At 38.1% G+C, this 18,202-nt stretch overlaps 3 protein-coding genes across 3 annotated transcripts; 2 read left to right on the top strand and 1 right to left on the bottom strand.

Annotated features, from left to right (window-relative positions):
* Positions 1–175: 175 nt before the first annotated feature.
* Positions 176–4,823, bottom strand: LOC135624799 (uncharacterized). The gene is made up of 4 exons (XM_065128745.1): positions 4,045–4,823; positions 1,426–1,519; positions 738–797; positions 176–620 (listed from the first exon to the last, which is right to left on the bottom strand). The coding sequence occupies exons 1-4, from the start codon at positions 4,290–4,292 to the stop codon at positions 540–542; spliced, it is 483 nt and encodes a 160-aa protein (XP_064984817.1). The 5' UTR covers positions 4,293–4,823; the 3' UTR covers positions 176–539.
* A 1,767-nt stretch (positions 4,824–6,590) lies between these two features.
* LOC135625721 (large ribosomal subunit protein eL36x-like) lies at positions 6,591–9,021 on the top strand. The gene is made up of 2 exons (XM_065130809.1): positions 6,591–6,644; positions 8,818–9,021. Exons 1-2 carry the CDS (start codon positions 6,591–6,593, stop codon positions 9,019–9,021), a joined length of 258 nt encoding a protein of 85 aa, XP_064986881.1.
* A 2,154-nt stretch (positions 9,022–11,175) lies between these two features.
* LOC135624797 (protein spotted leaf 11-like) lies at positions 11,176–15,795 on the top strand. The gene is made up of 4 exons (XM_065128743.1): positions 11,176–11,674; positions 13,436–13,552; positions 13,752–14,183; positions 14,305–15,795. Exons 1-4 carry the CDS (start codon positions 11,381–11,383, stop codon positions 15,445–15,447), a joined length of 1,986 nt encoding a protein of 661 aa, XP_064984815.1. The 5' UTR covers positions 11,176–11,380; the 3' UTR covers positions 15,448–15,795.
* Positions 15,796–18,202: the final 2,407 nt, after the last annotated feature.

Genomic DNA, 18,202 nt, shown 5'->3' with positions numbered 1-18,202 from the left:
GCGTTTTGATGGTATCTGCTGAGACGATTCACCCTCAAAACAACAAAAAGAAGAGGAGAATGCACTTATTATTGCCGGATAAACACATCATAGTTCACGTAAATCCATCTCACTTCCTCCCCTAATCTCTCACATTGGAACATGAAATTATGATAGCATGCAAGAACGCGGCAAATTAAGAAGAAATCATAGTGGCTTCATATGGTGTACCACAAAAGTGTCCAATGAATACGGCACATCTTCTATCGTTAACTTTTCATCAGAATTCACCGACACAGTAAACAGCTATTTGTTAACGTTAGAGGTTCTTTTTTCGCTAAGAAGAAGTATGGTGGAAAGATGAACATGGTCCAGAGCCTGCCACAAGAACAAGGCTAAGCCATTTCGAGGAGATCCAGTAAAGAAGACGACAAATCTGAATGTGTCGGTGGAAGAAAAGTATTCTCCCGTCCTATGCTTCCCAACCACTGAAAGGCTAGCAAAATTAGCAGTCAAAAGAGGAATCTTGGTGCAGCTACGGTAATATCTCTGCCTCTTGATCAACCAATCTTCCTGCCAACATCCTTGACGGCTTTGGGTATGTCGATGGACTCCAATTCAGAATATGGTTCTTCTAAATCCTGAATGACATGATACCAAGAGCTAAATTTAGGCTGCACGACTCCATTCTTTCATATGTGCAGCAGACATATAATGCACAAATCAATAGTTTTTTAGAGTTTGCATAGAAGGATTACCAGATATTGGAGAAAAATTTCACCCTCTTCATCGTGAACCTTGAAGCATCCCTTTCTTGGCTGAAAATATATAAAAAGATAATACTTGAAACGATAGCTAACTGAAATAATCAATGGTATCAATTCAAAGGTACAGGTAGCGATAGGTATTAATCATCGAGAAAGGCATAGGTAAAAGATGGAGCATAAGAAGTTTCCTTCTAGTAAGAGATCCAATGGATAAGTTCTACATGACCAGATTAATCGTTCCTTTTTTTCTCTTTCTGTTTATATTTTCCCATCCGCTACCGCTCCTTGTTTCAAGTCTTCTAATTTTGCTACTTCTCTTCGACTTGTCTATACACACACTGACTCGCACATATTGAGGCTTTTGATGGGTTTGCCTGTTTGGAAAGACATTTGAATGATATTGTTTTAACTATCAACAGACATAAACAGAAGAAGCCCATAAGTAGTTCATTAATTTACATAATAGTTTATCAGAAACATCATATTAACAATTTTAGGTGCCTTAGCTTATGTCATGAAAATATTTACTTGTATGATGATTTCTTGTTTCCTCTCACAGCATATCACAGGTGATAACGACAAATTTTTATGTTCATTCCCATCACTTAATTCGCACATAATAGACTAATGCTATGAAGAACTAATATAGGTAGAAAATAATATAAAGGGAAAAACATACCTCGACCACCACCTTTGTAGATATTGAAGGAAAAGCAGAGTTCAAAGCAGATGTGACATTTTTGGCTGCTTTCAGGAACTTGCCATCTAGGTTGCTGCATGAAGAACATGAGAGGCTTAATAAGGAATGACTGTATGAAACATAAAGATTAACCATACTTAACATATCATGATAATATGTTTCTCTAATTGTGCCTAAAAAAGGTACTCATTTCATTCAGCATTACAATAATGCGGGAAGACACTGATCATGCTTCACATTGTCCATCACTCGACAAGTTTACATCTGAACAGAATGCCAATACATTCAGTTACGTGAGAACAATCATTGGAATGCGCTGCATGACTGTGTCCAAACAGCACCTTATAATTAACCACAAGAATTATTCAAAGAAGATCTTAAAACGGATTATACCTGTAGTGGTTAATCATAAGTGGTCAAAAAAGTAGCATCTACATATAGGATTTGAGGTTAAAGGCTTCTGACCACTGGGGTGGGATACACTAAAGGCACTAGTAGAGTTTAAGAAAACCAAATCTTTTTTCAGTCTGCTACTTCTAAAGCTAATTTAATCACCACCATATAGTTTCCACTAAGATCCTCTATCTACTGCTTCTCAGGACTCGATAAACTTTTGTCCAAACAATGCACTAGAGAGCTAACTTTCAAGCAACCAAAACATACTTGCTGATACATTCAATTGATACTCGATTGTCAAGGTCTCAGCTCAGCATGTTGAATTACAGTTATAAAAGCTTGCTTTTCCAGAAATAACCAAACAAATGTGGTCCACCAGTGAGGGTTATACAACGGAATATGTTTCAGAAACTAGTTTCTTCTAGACCCTAACACAGACAGATGTGTTATTTATACCATAAGGGTTAAACATAACTTGGTCACAGCTATTGATACTAATGCGACTTTTGTTCAGACATGTACACCTTAAATGTATTCATGTTTATGAACCTTTAGTTCTATTTATATGAATGATAGTTTTCACACTACAAAGTTTTATGCTGTGATATCTGACATTAACTATACTTATGCTTTCATTATGAAAATACATGTAAATGTATGTTCCTTTCATAATTTGAAATGCATGCATTTTGTTCTGAAAAATCTTCAAACAATTTATGATAACAAGTCATGATTTTGAAATGCATGTAAAATGAAAAAAGTATTTGATATCCATGCATATTTCAAAAACATGTGTTAAATGCATAAAGAATTCATGTGTTTTTTTATGTTTATTTATGATAAGTTTGCTTATTGGGCTGTGATTTGCTCATATGATTCTCTCTTGATTTTTTATAGTTGCACAATAGAAGCGTGATGGATCGATTACTGATAAATTATGTAATTAATTTATTGAGATTATTGTACATTGAGATTATTTTGTAGATATGTTATTTAGATTGGAATACTTTGAATTTTAAAGAGTCTTTGAATCTATTGAATGTCCTATGGGTGGAATGATTATGGATTGAGTTATGTTATTAATATCCTAAGCATTGATTAATTATGAACTTAATTATGCAATAGTTATACTGTAGAGATTATTTTGTTCTGATTCTGGCCCTTGCGTTCTTATGGGAAACCTATAGGATTATGACGTTATACCGTTCCCGACTTTCCGTTGGGTTGGGTGTGTCACGATTACAGTCATAAAACCTTGTTCTTTCAGTAATAACCAAACAAATGTACCAAAGAACAATCCATCACTGGTTCTTTTGCACAATAAAGTATTTTTATCTGCATAAATTTGCATCTACCAAACATGTGGAACTTGAACTAATCAGGTATCTGGGATAAACTCAGGATCCTGTGACTGTTAGTACATGTTAAAATGACCAACATCTACGGTGGCACACATAGATTGCTTTGGTGAAAAGGAAGTAATCAGCAGGGAAAAGAGAAGACGTCTATGTGACTACCAAATGTGAGCATCAAGATGGATTTTGAGAATAATGCAGTTCAGAGCACATCATAATGAACAACTAATCAACAATGAAAATTATGCGAATAAATCGAAAAAACTGAGAATTTCCTTTCGCATTTCTATAAATATATTGAAATAGTGTTAAGGATAATAAAATTTACAGAAATGGAGTCTGCAATGAAGCACAGAAACAGATCATTCCTATACAGTGAAGTATAAGTCAGTTTTGATAGCTTAGACTATAAATATCTGAATTATTTCGGCCTTACTTGTAACATGTCCACTATAGCATATTCTGCTCCGTATATCAATATTACCATATATTTTTTCTTACAGGAAACTTAGAGCAGAGATAGACTCCCACCAAAAATCCCAATTCAAAACCAAAGTTCTTTCCTTTTGTTAAGAAAACTGAAAAAAGAAGCTAAACGAGAACAAAATTGCGAATAAAAGTTAAGAAAACCAAGGGGAAAAAAAAAAGAGTTCTCTTTAGATGCATTAAAGATCGTAGTTCTTGCCAGAAAAGAAGCATCTTAACAAGGTTCAAGAAATCAAATCAACCACCTTTTAGAACGGAAAGAAACAAGAAGACGGCACCATATCATGAATCTTTGATCGGTTTATCTGATTCAGCATAGGAAACAAGCGAAACTTCCTTAGAAGAAACGATAGCCACTGACCTCGCCTCGACGAAGATGGTGTAGGGACCGACAGAAGCGGCGCCGCCGGCCGAGGGCTTATCCTTTTCATGGTTATCGTCGGTGGTATTGTCCTTCCCCTTCCGACGATCACTGGAGTGCCTCTTCGCCGGAGTGGCCTTCCGTTTCTCGAGCTGCTCGTTGGTCAGGCCATCGAGCAGCCGAATCCCACCGGCCTTGCTGGCGCTATGGGTCGCGCGCATGTTGGCGATCGTGGCGCTCCTGGTCATTCTACGGGTGACGGCGGCGCTCCGGGTAGCAAAAGAGGAGGCGGGCGATTCTTGTGCGGCAGAGGGGGAGTCGAGGGATTCATTTAAGGCTGGAGGGGAGGCAAGGGATTCCTGGGCGGCGGAGGGGGCCACACTCCTGTTGGCGGTGGTGGAACTCCTCGTCACCCTACGGCGGACCGGGGTTCTCGGGGAGGAGGCAGCGGAGTAGAATCCGGGAGCTCCCTGTGCTGCGGAGGGGAAGGTGGGGGATCCATGGGTGGCGGAGGGGGAGGCGTGGGTTTCCTGGGAGCTACGGGTTGCCCTCCTGTTGGCGGCCGTTGGGGATCTCTGGATGCCAGCGGAGGAGGATGCGGGGGCTCCCTCTGCAGCGGAGGGGAAGACGGGGGATTCATGTGCTGAGGATGGTAAGGAAGGGGGTCCATGAGAAGAGGAGGACGAGGAGGAGTAGTAGGAGGATAAAGCTCTTCCCTTTCGGCCAGAAGGGGAGGAAGCAACCGACTAATTGGCCGCCTTCGTCTTTTTCCGCGACATTTGACCGGTTTCCACTGTTTTCTTTCTCTGGCTTACTCGAAACCAAAATGGACGGCTATAAAGGGGGTTTCCGGCTGCTCCGGGACACGTGTAGATACTAGATTATATCCGGAAGCAAACGGACGGCTGTCTGTAGCTCCCAGTGCCTCATCGACTCTGAATATTATGTGTGTTAAAAGATACAAGAGCAATTAATCCTTAAAACAAAAGGCATGACTTTGATCGGATGGTGTTCTTATATTTAATTTTTATGAAGGATTTTATTTTTTAAAAAAATATTAATAATATTTTTTAAACTAAATTATTTTAAATTTATATATCAGTTTAATCCGAATCAGATTGATTCAAGTCGAATCCCATCGGATCGTCGAGTCGACTCCCTTACATTCAAGTTAGTTACGATCTAGTTATACTTATTCGTAAAATTCCTTAAAATATATTAATTTTTATATAAATAGAAAATTAGTAATTTTTTATAAATCAGTTTAAGTAGAATTCCAAAAGTTTTGATAATTAATTATCTTAATAATATTTTTTTTAAATTATTAATATTAAAATATATTAGGTAATCGAATTTAATTTATTTTAATTTTGAGTGTAACGAAGATAGAAAATAGAAAAATATAGAATTTTATGATTATTTTTATGATAAATTTAAGATAATTTTATATATAATTAATTTTTTTACATAAATAAGTATAACTTGATTATAATGTTTTTGAATTATTTAGGATAATTTTATATAAAAATGAAATATATTTTGAGGATAATTTAAGTTTTATGATTAATTTATAATAATTTTATATAGAAACTAATATGTTTTTTAATATATTATGTGAATGAGTACAATCCAAATGTAACTCAATTTTTTATTAATTTAAAATAATTTTATATAAAAGTTAATATATTTTTATGATAACTCTAGTTTTTTAGTTTTATGATAAATGTAAAATATTTTATATAAAAAATATTTTTTTAATATATTATATGAATGAGTATAACTCGAGCATAACCGTTTTTATAGGTAAATTGTGAGGCAAAAGAGGAGAAGGAGGAGAAAATGAATGAAATAGTGAATAATAGTAGAAGAAAAATAAGAAAGAGGTAGTGGATGAAAGAGAGGGAGAGGGAGTCAAGGAAAAAAAAAGAAGAAAAAAACAATAAATAAGGAGGAGAAAGCCAAATGGGGGAGGTAGAGGGAGAAGACACGATGGAGTCGATCGAAGAGATAATAATGGAGGTAGAGTGAGAGAAGGAAATCGAGGGAGAGAGAGATACGGAGGATGAGAAGGAGAAATCAATAGAAAGAGGAGAAGAGACGAAGGTCGAGTGAGAGGAGGTTTAGAAGGTGATGCGCAAGGAGGAGTAAAGGTGGAGACAAATAATTTGAGAGAATAAAAGGGTAATACATGACTTAATTAAATTAAATAGTTAAATTTAGGTAAATCGGTTTGATCAGATTCATTAAAAAATTGATTTAATCATAAAAAAATTAAGTTAAACTTGGTAAAAAGATAATTAGATAAATCAAATTATAATTGCATAAATTGTCTAATATTGGCTTCTAAGTATTCTTCACTCATCACTGATTAAAGGTAATTAACATAACAAATGATGAGGGTGATAATTACGATAAGACTTGTGTGACACCTGCTGACGCTTCGCGTCCCTGTCGGGCTGACAGCGCGTGACTGACACGGGTCGTAACGCCAACCGAGACCCATTAACGACCGCTCAGGCTCGATTCCGCACGCCACGCCAACAACGATGTCAGACGTCATCAGAAGGTACGATCCTACCCCCTGCGAGCAGACACATCAGGTAACACCGAATTCCCCTATAAATACCCTTGCATTCTGAATGGAAAGAGGGAAAAAAAACTTCCACGATCATCGACTAACTTAATCATCATAGGGGTTGGGTCGAGCATCCCGACCCGACCTGCGTGCAAAGACGAAGGCGAGGCGCCTCTCTCCGGGCACGTTGGCAAGGAGCCCATTCCCGAAGGAAACGGCGACCCGTCATTCGGATCTGACCCAAGCCGCGTCGGCCCCGAGGCCATGGCTAAAAGTTATTTACACCAACAACAAGTAACCCAATTTTATGGCTAGTCTTGGCACGAGAGAATCTAAATATTAATCATCATCTTCTCTTTCAAAAGTTAAATTAAATATTTGTTTATTTCAGGAGTAGTAATATTAATATTTTTCGAGAAGTTCGACATTCCTAATAAACTTAGACCGGACGTGGAAATAGAAAGGTGATCGGAACCGTCCAACTATTAACCAGGAAACTGGACGGTTCCGATCGAATTAATGGCACTTCCGTTAATACATTCTTCTGGTGCACCATTTCAGTCACGTCACTGTGCATTATACCACGTAATAAATGTGCCTATCGAAGACATACCATGCTCTTATGTTTAAATGAGCACATTGTTAGACTTCAGAATCAAAGTTTAGAATCAATATAGTGGCTTAAATCGTGAGTTGTGTGTTCACATGACCATTTCAGAATTAGCCCAAGCCATAATGTGAAATTTTATGTTGTTCATGAACCTCATGTCTGAGTTACCTATCGAGTTTACGAAAATCCATACTTGTTTATTAAGATTACATTACCTTTCTCTGGTGAGAATCCATCTAATGATGGTTTGCTATGAAATAAAGTGATTTCTTCTCAGTGAGGTTCATTCTTTTAATAAATGCGGATAAATCATTAAATCAATTTGTTTCAAGCCATTTTAAGTTGATGGGATATTTACATAGGAGATACTTAATTCGACAGAAAAATCATTTGCAAGCAATGCTTCCTTTAACATGGATGTTTCTTTTGCCAGATTTAGTATGCCCAAGAATTTTTTAGATCTTTCTTCAGTCGAATGAGATCGGCAAGTCCTTTTAGTTTGCCAATGAATGTCTACCTTGTAACCTTGCTCACGTTTCTTTGTGGGAAGTAAATCTGTAATGCAAGTTGTGACAAGTATCTTGTTGATTGGCATAATATTTAGGATTTAGTTGTATTTTAAGAAGCATGCAAGGAATGGCCATTTGTTTCCCTCGGCTAAATCTGATATTGTGCCCATTTATTTATTGCTTCATAATCTACATTAAGTTTTGATATGAATAATTGAACCAGGTTAATATGTTGGGATTAGATTTATTGGCAGATGTTTGCTTGCTGCATATTTACATTCATGGATATAGGAGAGCATCTATGGTTTCTTTGCAGTTGATTTGGAAATAGCTTCATCAATGCAGATTCAATAATTGCTTGTCTGTACTCTGTAGTTGTTCATCTAGGATGAAAGAATATGGGGACGGAGCCACATAGTCTGGGAGCACTTCCTTTTTAGGTTTAGTCTTAATCAAGTTCCATCATGATTAACTTTTAAAAGGATAGTTACCTGAGAGTCTTGGACCGTGGCTTCTAAGATAATTTTGTTCTCTTTTTGGTAGGGAAAATGACTTTTTTGTCGTAACATTTATATCCAACTCGAACTTGATTTGGTAGCTCATACAACTATGTACAATCTGCATTAGTAGCTCAACTATAACAATGTACTTTGTTGCATTTGCCAAGCGCTGCTGTTTACAAGTGTGTTCCTTGTGGCAGCTTGGTTTAAACGAGTATCAACATTGTCCATGTTCGGAAATTAAAAATCATTGCTACGTGAGAACACCAGAACTATTATGCTGGCAAATGTTCTTCCCAAATGTCAATGTTAAATCATACGATTCATCATTAAATGATTTGGCTTGGAGTTTTTGAATATCTCATCCACCTTATTTTTTCGTATTAAACTATGTCTTTCTCTGTGGGTGCTCAAATTTTTTCTTGTATCCTGTAATTGGAACAACTACATGCTTGCTGGAATTTCTTATTTAGTAAGAGTCTTAGGTGACAAGTTGAACTATATCAACTCATTGTGATGGCTTGGATCAAATGGTACTGTGTTTTCATGTCTGAAATGATGTACTCTCATCTTTACCAGAAAACCAGCAAGAGGGTCCATTTTGTCAGAAACTTAATCAGGGAAGTTGCTGGGTTTGCTCCTTATGAGAAAAGAATTACGGAGCTTCTCGAAGTCGGAAAGGACAAGCGTGCTCTGAAAGTGGCAAAGCGAAAGTTAGGGACACACAAGAGGGCCAAGAAGAAGCGTGAGGAGATGGCTAATGTTCTGAGGAAGATGAGGTGAGTGTTAGTTTTTCTCTTCACTCTTATGCTTCTTTTTAGTATCTGGATACTTTTTTAGTATACTGGGATGTGGTTGACGAAACCAATATGCATACTGATACTGAACTAATCCTAACCAATGTGGTTGTTCAACATGCAGGTCTGCTGGAGTGAGTGAGAAGAAAAAGTAGTGTGGATTTGCAGCTAGACAGTTTCGGAAATAGACGAGGCACTAGGTTCCAATTCTGTAGGAAACGGTGACATGATTTTTGTGTGTTCTGTTCTGTGAGCTTCTACTTAATCAGACGATTACTGCTGAAGTAGTTTCTTCGGCCACCATAAATTTTGACATGACATGATTTAATTGCATCCGAGTTCGTTTATCTCTGTCAGCATATTGTGTGGATCACCTTAAGTGTGGAGCAGCCAGATTCGCAAAGACAGCGAATGCCATAATTCAGTATTTGTGTTTGACTTCTTGATTATTTCATGAGTTCTTTTCCTTAATTCTCATAGCAACTTCATGTAGGGCTGCCCAGGTAATTCATCATATGCAATTCTTGATGCTGGACCTATGTACACATTTATGGATGTGTTTTTTTTAAGCAACATTTTTTGGATGCATTACCATATGACTCTATAATGTTCTTTGTCCGAAAATTAGGTACCTTTTTTGAAGCTAGGGGGAAGCTAAAACCTTCTGTTATGTATTTCCAGCGATAGCTTGATTGACACGCAAATGGAATGATCTGTTGAGTAGAACATGGTGAGAGGAATTGGATGCCTCTACTCTTGCTTGAATACAAGTTCCCTTCATGTGACTGTTCAAGTTGCACCTTCTTTTGGTACAGGGAAGAGGATGGTCACCAACCTACTGCAACTTTAATCCAAAGGATGCTGCTGTCATGCACTTTTGACCCCACACTGAAAACGAAAAAAAAAAAGGTATGTTATTTTTTGTTATTGACATATATCCATATTTATCATGCCCAAACCTTTAATATGAATTACTTAGCCCCAGTCAATGCCAGGATTTGGTCATTCCATTAGGTTCTTGAAACAGTCTGTCGAGTCTTGCTTTATAAGAAAATATCAAGGATATGGATCTTGGATATCTTACTTTATAGAAGAAGAATCAAGAAAATTATGAGGACTTCACGCGTTAAATGCTTCCTTTAGCTGCAAGCAAAGTTCTTTGGGCTTACAAGCTCCTATCTATTGCAAAAAGATAGGCACCAAGGAGGCTTAGGCCACTTATCTTGAGATGCAGGTAGGCTTAAAAGCATTAGAAGATTAGCTTTATCGTCTTCTCCTCGTGAGCAAAACACATGGTTATCTCCCTTGATCGTTGAACAATTCACGTGGTGTTGTGATTCTTCTTCTTCTTCGATTCTCGGGTTAATATAATAGAGGACGTGTTAAGCTTAGATGATCGAAGATGTCAGATCGTGGAAGCAAACCTCCGACTAATTCTATTCCATAGGATGTGACTTGGTGAGCAGACATTATCAGGGATGTTTGCGATGCTTTGTTCCCATATATACATATATATGCCCTAAATGTTAATATTCGATTCGAATTTGGTCAAAAATATACGATCGAATCAGAGTTGTATGGTTCCGAACCGACCCATATAGTTGACGAGGAACAGTAGTAGGCATAGGAACACGTTGTTGACAGAGACCGGCTTACCTCCATCACATAGCGAGTCAATGTTGGCCTCCTGTCAATATCGCCGCCACAACATATATGTTAATATGAGTTTACTATTCATATTCCTGTAAAATTTCCAAAAATTAATAACCACTGATTTATTTCCTATATATAAATGATCAATTAGAGATACATATGTGCTTGTCCAACTACACACTCCTAGCATTAAGAATCATGTTTGATCTTTGATGGTAAGACACTTTGGCTCCAAAGCTCTTTTTTTCCTGACTTCAAACGTGATTAGATGTGGGAAAAAAAAAAAGGATGAGGTGGCATCAACTCCATAACATCAAATATTAAAATTTATGTAGATAAATAAAATGTATTGTATTTAATATTTTGGAAGGATAGATATATAACGACATCAGCCAATGGAATTGGGTCTTCCTCGCCTCACAATTTGTAAATATTTTATACAGAGCGAGTCAATTTGAGCCACGTAGCACCGAGTACTAATGCGGACATAAACAAAACAACAGCTGATTGCTCTGAGTTTTCCTCTCTTGCGTTCCAAAGGGGATACTTTTGGCCATTTCTTGCGGCGATGTCTTCGAATCCACGCGGAATTTGATCGGGCCTGTCGATTCCCGAGCGATTCCACCCCACGTCTCCCTATTGAGCTGCGGCTGATCTTTAGATCGGTCGAGGAATTGGTCGATTGGAGGTCCATGGCGGAGGAGGTGAAGGCGACGGCGGTAGTAGATGGGAGGGCTTTGGTGGAGAGGATGGCGAAGGCGGCAGAGGAGATCTCCGCCATCTCTGACTACCGGAACGCGTACAGGAAGCAGTTCTGCGACCTTTCCCGGCGGATGAAGCTGTTGGAGCCCATGTTCCAGGAGCTCAAGGAGAGCAAGGACCCGATCCCGGAGCAGGCGGTGCGGTCCCTTGTTCTGCTCAAACGGGCGCTCGATTCCGCTAGGGAGCTCCTCCGGTTGGGGAACGAGGGAAGCAAGATATGCCTGGTATGTTGACCGCTCGTACGTTTAGCCTGCCACTGAAATGTTGCTTCTCTCTTTACTGCTGTTCTTAGAACTAAGTCGATTTCAGTTCAAGAAAGATTATTTCTTTAGATCTGATCACGTAAATCGAAATTTTCTAATTATTATGTCCATGGCAGCAACAGTAAAAGTTAGAAAAATTATGGATTTTGGTTTCACATATTAATTGGAATGTTTGAGGTTTCTTCCGAACGCAAGCTTCTGCTTTTCAGGATCAAAATTAGAGCCTTGATCCGAAGGGGAAATTATTCATCTTGATACTTTGTTGGAGTTTTCTTCTGCTCCCATACTTTTCACGATAAAAATATCAATCAAAATTCAAATTATGTTAGAAAAGGAGCATTCGAGATGATAATTTAGATTGAACTATATCTGAGATATTTTACACATATGTTCGGCATTGGTATAATATATGAAAACATGTTCTAGAGTTCTTTTTACTCCTAGTAAGTAAAAGCGCATGGTAGTTGTAATTGAGATTCACATGATTCTTACAGGTATGCATTTAAGCTGCAAGAAGCAACCAAATGATGTTTAAGACTGAAGAGAAAAGAAAACTGGCAACCAAATGCTCAGGTTTTATGCAAGCAGGAAAAGAAATGATACAAGTGAAAACCAATATTCAAAGTTGTCAAATTTGTCAGAAAAGTTTGCTTTGGTTTGTTAAATTAAGGAAATACACAGATATGAAAGCAGCAGAAGAACAAAAATTACGAAGCAGGACTAAGCCACCGCAGGTCCTTGGGCAAAACAGATCTCACTGATGAAAATTACGGAGTATAAGAAGTCAAAGGTTAATAATAGATCTATTGATCGCTCAGAGTATTCATAACAAATCAAAGTAGGGTAATTGTGTTTCTTATTTTAGAACACAGAGTGGTTGAATTGTATAGTTTTGTCTTCTATTAATCATCGAATCAAACAGCTAAAGGATATTTTTGGGTCTTTAACAGTTCTGCATCAGAAGGGTGTAGAATGTAAAAATAAACCTAGAGTTATCGCGTTGTTGGTGACACTTGGTTCATTGAGATTCAATAAGGTATTTAAGCATACATATGAAGTGTATGAGCGAACTGTAACCAATCAATTTAAGACTGATTTTCTTCAGCTGCTGATTTCTTACTGTGCATATAAGAAGTTTGTTACAGCATATATAATAAATTATCAACAAGATCCTTAGTCTCAGATATTATGTCTCAAGGAATAAATTATCTAGAGTTGCACATATAACCTGATTTACATTTTCAATTATTAGGACATGCTACCTAACACCTGCACTCACCAAACAATGTTAACATACAACCTTTTGTGAGCGTCGAGTGAGTCCATGCGTAAGGCAAACTGCATGGATAATACATAGTGTTAGCTAATACACTATTGTTTCTAAAACAGTGTTGGTAGTCCGGGATATAAGTTCTATTTTGCTTTGGAAGAGATTGATGATTGACATCTAAGCTGCCCGTGTCAAGCATACGCTATTACGGCATTTTGGTTGGGCTTGGTATGCTGTTTGTATTTGGATGCCTTTCATTTTAGCTTAAACAGTCATTTTTTATGCTCTTGCACATGAACGTTTCCTGGCAGGAGCATCTGGCACTTATTTTTTCCTTGAAAGTTCTGTTTTTCTATAGGTTTTGCAAACCGTAAATACATAGTGGGTTGTTTAAATTTGACCGTCCCCATGTAAGAATTGTGTACATATCTGTGGGTGCCTATGTGATTTAGGTTCTGGAAAGGGAGAAAACTACAAAGAGGTTCCTGGAGGTCACTGTTCACCTGGAGCAGGCGCTGAGCGAAGTTCCTTTTGATATGCTAAACATATCAGATGAAGTTAGAGAACAGGTAAAACTATTTGTCAAGAAATTTAGCTTTTTGAGAGTATTATAGTAAAGTATTTGTTTATACGGAACTTCAATTGTTTTGAAGAATTCCATTGTACTTTACAGCCTCTATTATCAGTAACAGTAGAGGACCATCCCCCCTACCTCCTTGTTATTTATTTTAAAATCCAATACTCACCAAGTGTACAATTGCATCCAAGGTTGAACTTGTGCATGCCCAATTCAAAAGAGCCAAAGAACGGGTTGACATGATCGACATGGATCTACACAGAGATCTTTTATCTGCTTACAACATGAGCACTGATGCCAATGTGGACCAATCAACCCTGCGTAGACTGGCTGAAAAGTTGCAGCTGTTAACTATATCAGATCTCAAACAAGAATCACTAGCATTGCATGAGATGGTAGTTGCGAGCGATGGAGATCCTGGAGAGATAATAGAGAAGATGTCAATGCTGCTAAAGAAGGTAAAGGATTTCATGCAGACTCAGAACCCTGAAATGGGCACACCTACAAATAAAGGCCCTCTCCCGTCCAATGAAAGGGCCAAGCCTCCTGTTATCCCGGATGATTTCCTCTGTCCTATATCCCTGGAGCTAATGAAAGATCCAGTGATCGTGGCTACCGGACAGGTCTCTGTATAAGCTTGGCTTTCATTTTTTTTAAAATGCAAATTCTGAGTTTTAACTTCGTTACTGCTTTCCGTTTGTGTCTCTACAAGTTGCACTCAGTTCTCTTTTTCTGCTTACACAGACTTATGAACGGGAGTCCATAGAGAAATGGCTTCAGGCAGGACATGACACATGTCCGAAGACTCGACAAAGGCTGTCCAACAAATCCTTGACTCCAAATTATGTGCTGCGCAGCCTTATAGTGCAATGGTCCGAGGCGAATGGTATTGATCCACCCAAGCTCCCTGCTCAGACAGCCAAGTCCCGACCAACCTGCTCATCAGGAGAACATGCTAAGGTTCTTGATCTTATTAGCAAGCTGTCATCACGGAGCATTGATGATCAACGATCAGCTGCTGCAGAGCTCCGCCTCCTTGCACGGCGCAGTGCTGAGAACCGTCTCTGCATAGCTGAGGCTGGTGCCATACCCCTCCTTGTGAAGTTATTATCTACCCTTGACGTGCACACGCAGGAGAATGCTGTTACTGCTCTTCTAAACCTCTCCATATTCGAGGACAACAAGGAAAGGATCATCATCTCAGGAGCTGTGCCTGGAATAGTGCATGTGCTGAGGAGGGGCAGCATGGAAGCACGAGAGAATGCTGCGGCCACACTGTTTAGCATCTCAGTGGTGGATGATTATAAGGTAAGAATCGGTAACTTGGGTGCAATTCCTCCACTTGTTTCTCTGCTCCGTGAGGGCAGCCCAAGAGGCAAGAAAGATGCAGCAACAGCATTGTTCAACCTGTGCATATACCAAGGCAACAAGGGAAAGGCTGTGAGGGCTGGAGTGGTCCCAATACTGGTGGGACTGCTGATGGATCCAGAAGCAGGCATGATGGAAGAGACCCTCGCGATACTTGCAATTCTCTCGAGCCACTCTGAGGGCAAGGCAGCAATTGCAGCTGCTGAGGCGCTGCCTGTGCTTGTGGAGGTGATCAAGAGTGGGTCACCCAGAAACAAGGAGAATGCAGCTGCTACACTGTTGCACCTCTGCAGTGGGGAGCAGCAGCAGCAGCATCTGGCAGAGGCACACGAGAAAGGACTGATGGGTCTAATGCAGGAAATGGCAGAGAATGGGACCGACAGAGGCAAGCGGAAGGCAGCGCAGTTGATCCAGCGCATGAACAGGTTCTTGGAACAAAAGAGAGTGGCTCAAGCTCAGGCTCAGGCACTAGCGAAGCAGTCGGGCAATCCAGCTTTGCCAGATTTTGATTACAGATGATTCATAGTTATAATCGGAGTGCTGTTTATTGAAATGATGGTATCTTTGCAATGTTTGGAGGTGGAAGATCACCTTCTCTGACGATCTGCAAGTTATTGGTTTGTTACTATGTTCATGTGAGGGGCTTGAAGTGAGTCAGGATCGATAAGGGACACCTTCAAGAGTAGGAATTATGGAGTTGATTCTTTGAACACTCGACCATGGTGGCCATCTTATGCTATGATCCTCGATTAAATGAGTATAATGTTTAGTAGTAATTAGATCTAAGACTCCTCAAATTTCTGTATATTTATCATAACTAAGGCATTTGAGAGTGAAAGTTCCCTGTGGCATGGCTATATTCTTCTATGAGTGTGACTTGGCAATGAATTTGTGTTCCATCACAGTGTAGATCTGGTCATGTATTCACTCGAGTCTCCTTTTTTTAGTTATATTCTTGTGATTAGCACATAAAGAAAAAGGAACAATGCAAGTTAATTCACCCCCATAACATGATTGTTTTTTTATAAAAGAAGTAATTTTATTACATTAAATGACATATATGATAGTCATATAACTATCATATATGATAGTCATATAAAAGAAGTAACAGTACGCAAACTAATCCAATTACCTCAACAAATTACATATTATTTTCCTTATGATCTTAAGCAAGAAAGGTAATACTCAGTATGGCTCATAATAATACATGATGAAAATATTAACCAATATATCTCGCACAGTTTATTTAGAAAAGTCTCAAATAATTAATTTTTACTCATAACATCCCTCTATCTTTGAACCTGTTCAAGTCAATTCTATTGCCGTCTCAATCTCTTCCATCTCGGGATGATGGAATAAGAGGAGAATAAAGAAAAAGAGGCAGAAAGGACAATCGCAACGGAGGCATAATGGAAAAGAGGGGTGCTAAGAAAAAAAAGGAGAGAAGATGGAATCGAACTAATCTTTTGGTTTGACACAAATCACAAAAATAAGATTAAAAATTCAAAGATATATTTATTCGTTTATAAAAAAAAAAGATGGAGGTCATCCAGTAAAACCAATCAGTGAAAGGTTTTCTAGATAATTTGCCCATATATTATATGGTAAAAACCAATGTGAGCCATCACAGACCTCATACATGGTGAAGTATGCATCATAAGTCAAGGACACTGATATACTTTTAGATCCTGGAAAAACAGTGGTAAAATTTCCTAATAACATCAAGCTAAAAGATTTAGAGGAAGAGCTAAACATTTGGCATGAGGAACATATAATCATTGACCATACAATGACTATATGAAAACAAACCTGAATTGTGCACAGGTTGTAGCGTATACTGTGGAAAAGAGGTTCTAAGATTGTTCCATGGGTTAAGCAAGACTTAAAAATAGATCTTTTTTGTCAATGATGATACAGACATGATGAATGCATAAGGTAGGAAGAGCTTGAATGAGACACCCAGTGTCTCTGGCACACCTGTGGCATGTAAATCTAGCCATGAAATATCGGCAAATGATGTTTGACTGATGAAACAAGAGGAATCCAACTAACAGAAGTTTGAACAATTAATTGAAAATTGTATCTTAAAAATTTTCACTTTAAAAATAAAGGATCACAAGAAAAAGATAAGTCCATGATTCATCGAGAAGAAAAACAATTATGACAAATAATTGGTTAGGTCTATCAAAAGCCAAGAAGATAATATCCTTGATAGCGTTCCAATAATTAATCTATATGATATCTTACAAAATTTTAACTAGGTATTGACTGCTGAATACTTGACAAACTTTCTTTTATGAAAAAATATCAACTAAACTTCTTTAAATCGTTCTCTTAAGCTTGTGACTTTTCACATTCCTTCCTTTCCATAGCTTGCTTTATCCCTTTCTCTCCATCTTTATATGCTGAGGCATATATCATATATACATTTGCAGGACAGGCCTTAATGTCTCCATTCCACCTCAAGCTGCTACTGCAAGATCTTCCATGGTTGATAGTTCTCTTTAGTCTTATCTTGACAAAGTCCACCATCATCATTTATGATATTTTTATAATTATTCGATCTTGCTAGCAGTATAAAGTCTATACGCTTCTTTCAAGATATACTATCGCTCTCTTGATATGTAAGGCGTCAGGCAGAGAGGAAGGAAAAGCAATTACCTTCATATCAGAGCGAGCATAATCATATAGTTTCCTACGTACCACCCTCAGCTTCATCCTGATCCATCTCAACTCAATTGAACATCCAAGGCCTATTTCATTCGTCTTTTGAGGCAAGACAACAATGTAATGCAACATAGACAAGAAATAATACTAAATCAACAACATGCAAAGTAATCTTAAAAGGTTGCTACTCCAAAAGAAAAAGAAAAATACTCAGTTGCTCCAAAAGGTATAGAGGACATCCACCTTCCGATAATACACAAATTTCTTTTATGCGTCTCAGAGCATTTTAAGAAGTTATGCTTACATAATCTCATGAAGATTGAACCATGTTCTGTGAGCTCACTAGACTGTTTTACTAGCATTCAGTACAATCATGTCTACAACATCATCAACAACAACAACCCAACCCATAGCAGCAGTCAACTGTTATCTCCCACAAAGATCGAATCTAACTCATAAGAAGCAAGTAGTTTCACCTGATGTGTGTCAATTCTTGCAGAATATTTCTACTATGTTATCTTCATATTAATATTCTTCTTAAATCCAGTAAAATTTACTAAAACCTCCAAAACTAAATTTTTTCCTACTTTGATATAAGCTTAGAAGA

Source organism: Musa acuminata, chromosome BXJ2-10 (genome assembly GCF_036884655.1).
Source record: "Musa acuminata AAA Group cultivar baxijiao chromosome BXJ2-10, Cavendish_Baxijiao_AAA, whole genome shotgun sequence".
Lineage (NCBI taxonomy): Eukaryota > Viridiplantae > Streptophyta > Magnoliopsida > Zingiberales > Musaceae > Musa > Musa acuminata.
The sequence above is the reverse complement of the archived record's forward strand: the minus strand, read 5'-3'. Positions and strand labels throughout refer to the sequence as shown.

Bases quoted from the DNA above. Each gene is read 5' to 3' on its own strand.
- LOC135624797 (XM_065128743.1), top strand. From the start codon at position 11,381: ATGGCGGAGGAGGTGAAGGCGACGGCGGTAGTAGATGGGAGGGCTTTG. The intron at 13,553-13,751 runs GTAAAACTATTT...ATTGCATCCAAG, and splicing joins CAGATGAAGTTAGAGAACAG to GTTGAACTTGTGCATGCCCA. The intron at 14,184-14,304 runs GTCTCTGTATAA...CTGCTTACACAG, and splicing joins TGATCGTGGCTACCGGACAG to ACTTATGAACGGGAGTCCAT.
- LOC135624799 (XM_065128745.1), bottom strand. From the start codon at position 4,292: ATGACCAGGAGCGCCACGATCGCCAACATGCGCGCGACCCATAGCGCC. The intron at 1,520-4,044 runs GTCAGTGGCTAT...TTCTTCATGCAG, and splicing joins ACCATCTTCGTCGAGGCGAG to CAACCTAGATGGCAAGTTCC. The intron at 798-1,425 runs GTATGTTTTTCC...ATATATTTTCAG, and splicing joins CTACAAAGGTGGTGGTCGAG to CCAAGAAAGGGATGCTTCAA.
- LOC135625721 (XM_065130809.1), top strand. From the start codon at position 6,591: ATGTCAGACGTCATCAGAAGGTACGATCCTACCCCCTGCGAGCAGACA. The intron at 6,645-8,817 runs GTAACACCGAAT...CATCTTTACCAG, and splicing joins CCTGCGAGCAGACACATCAG to AAAACCAGCAAGAGGGTCCA.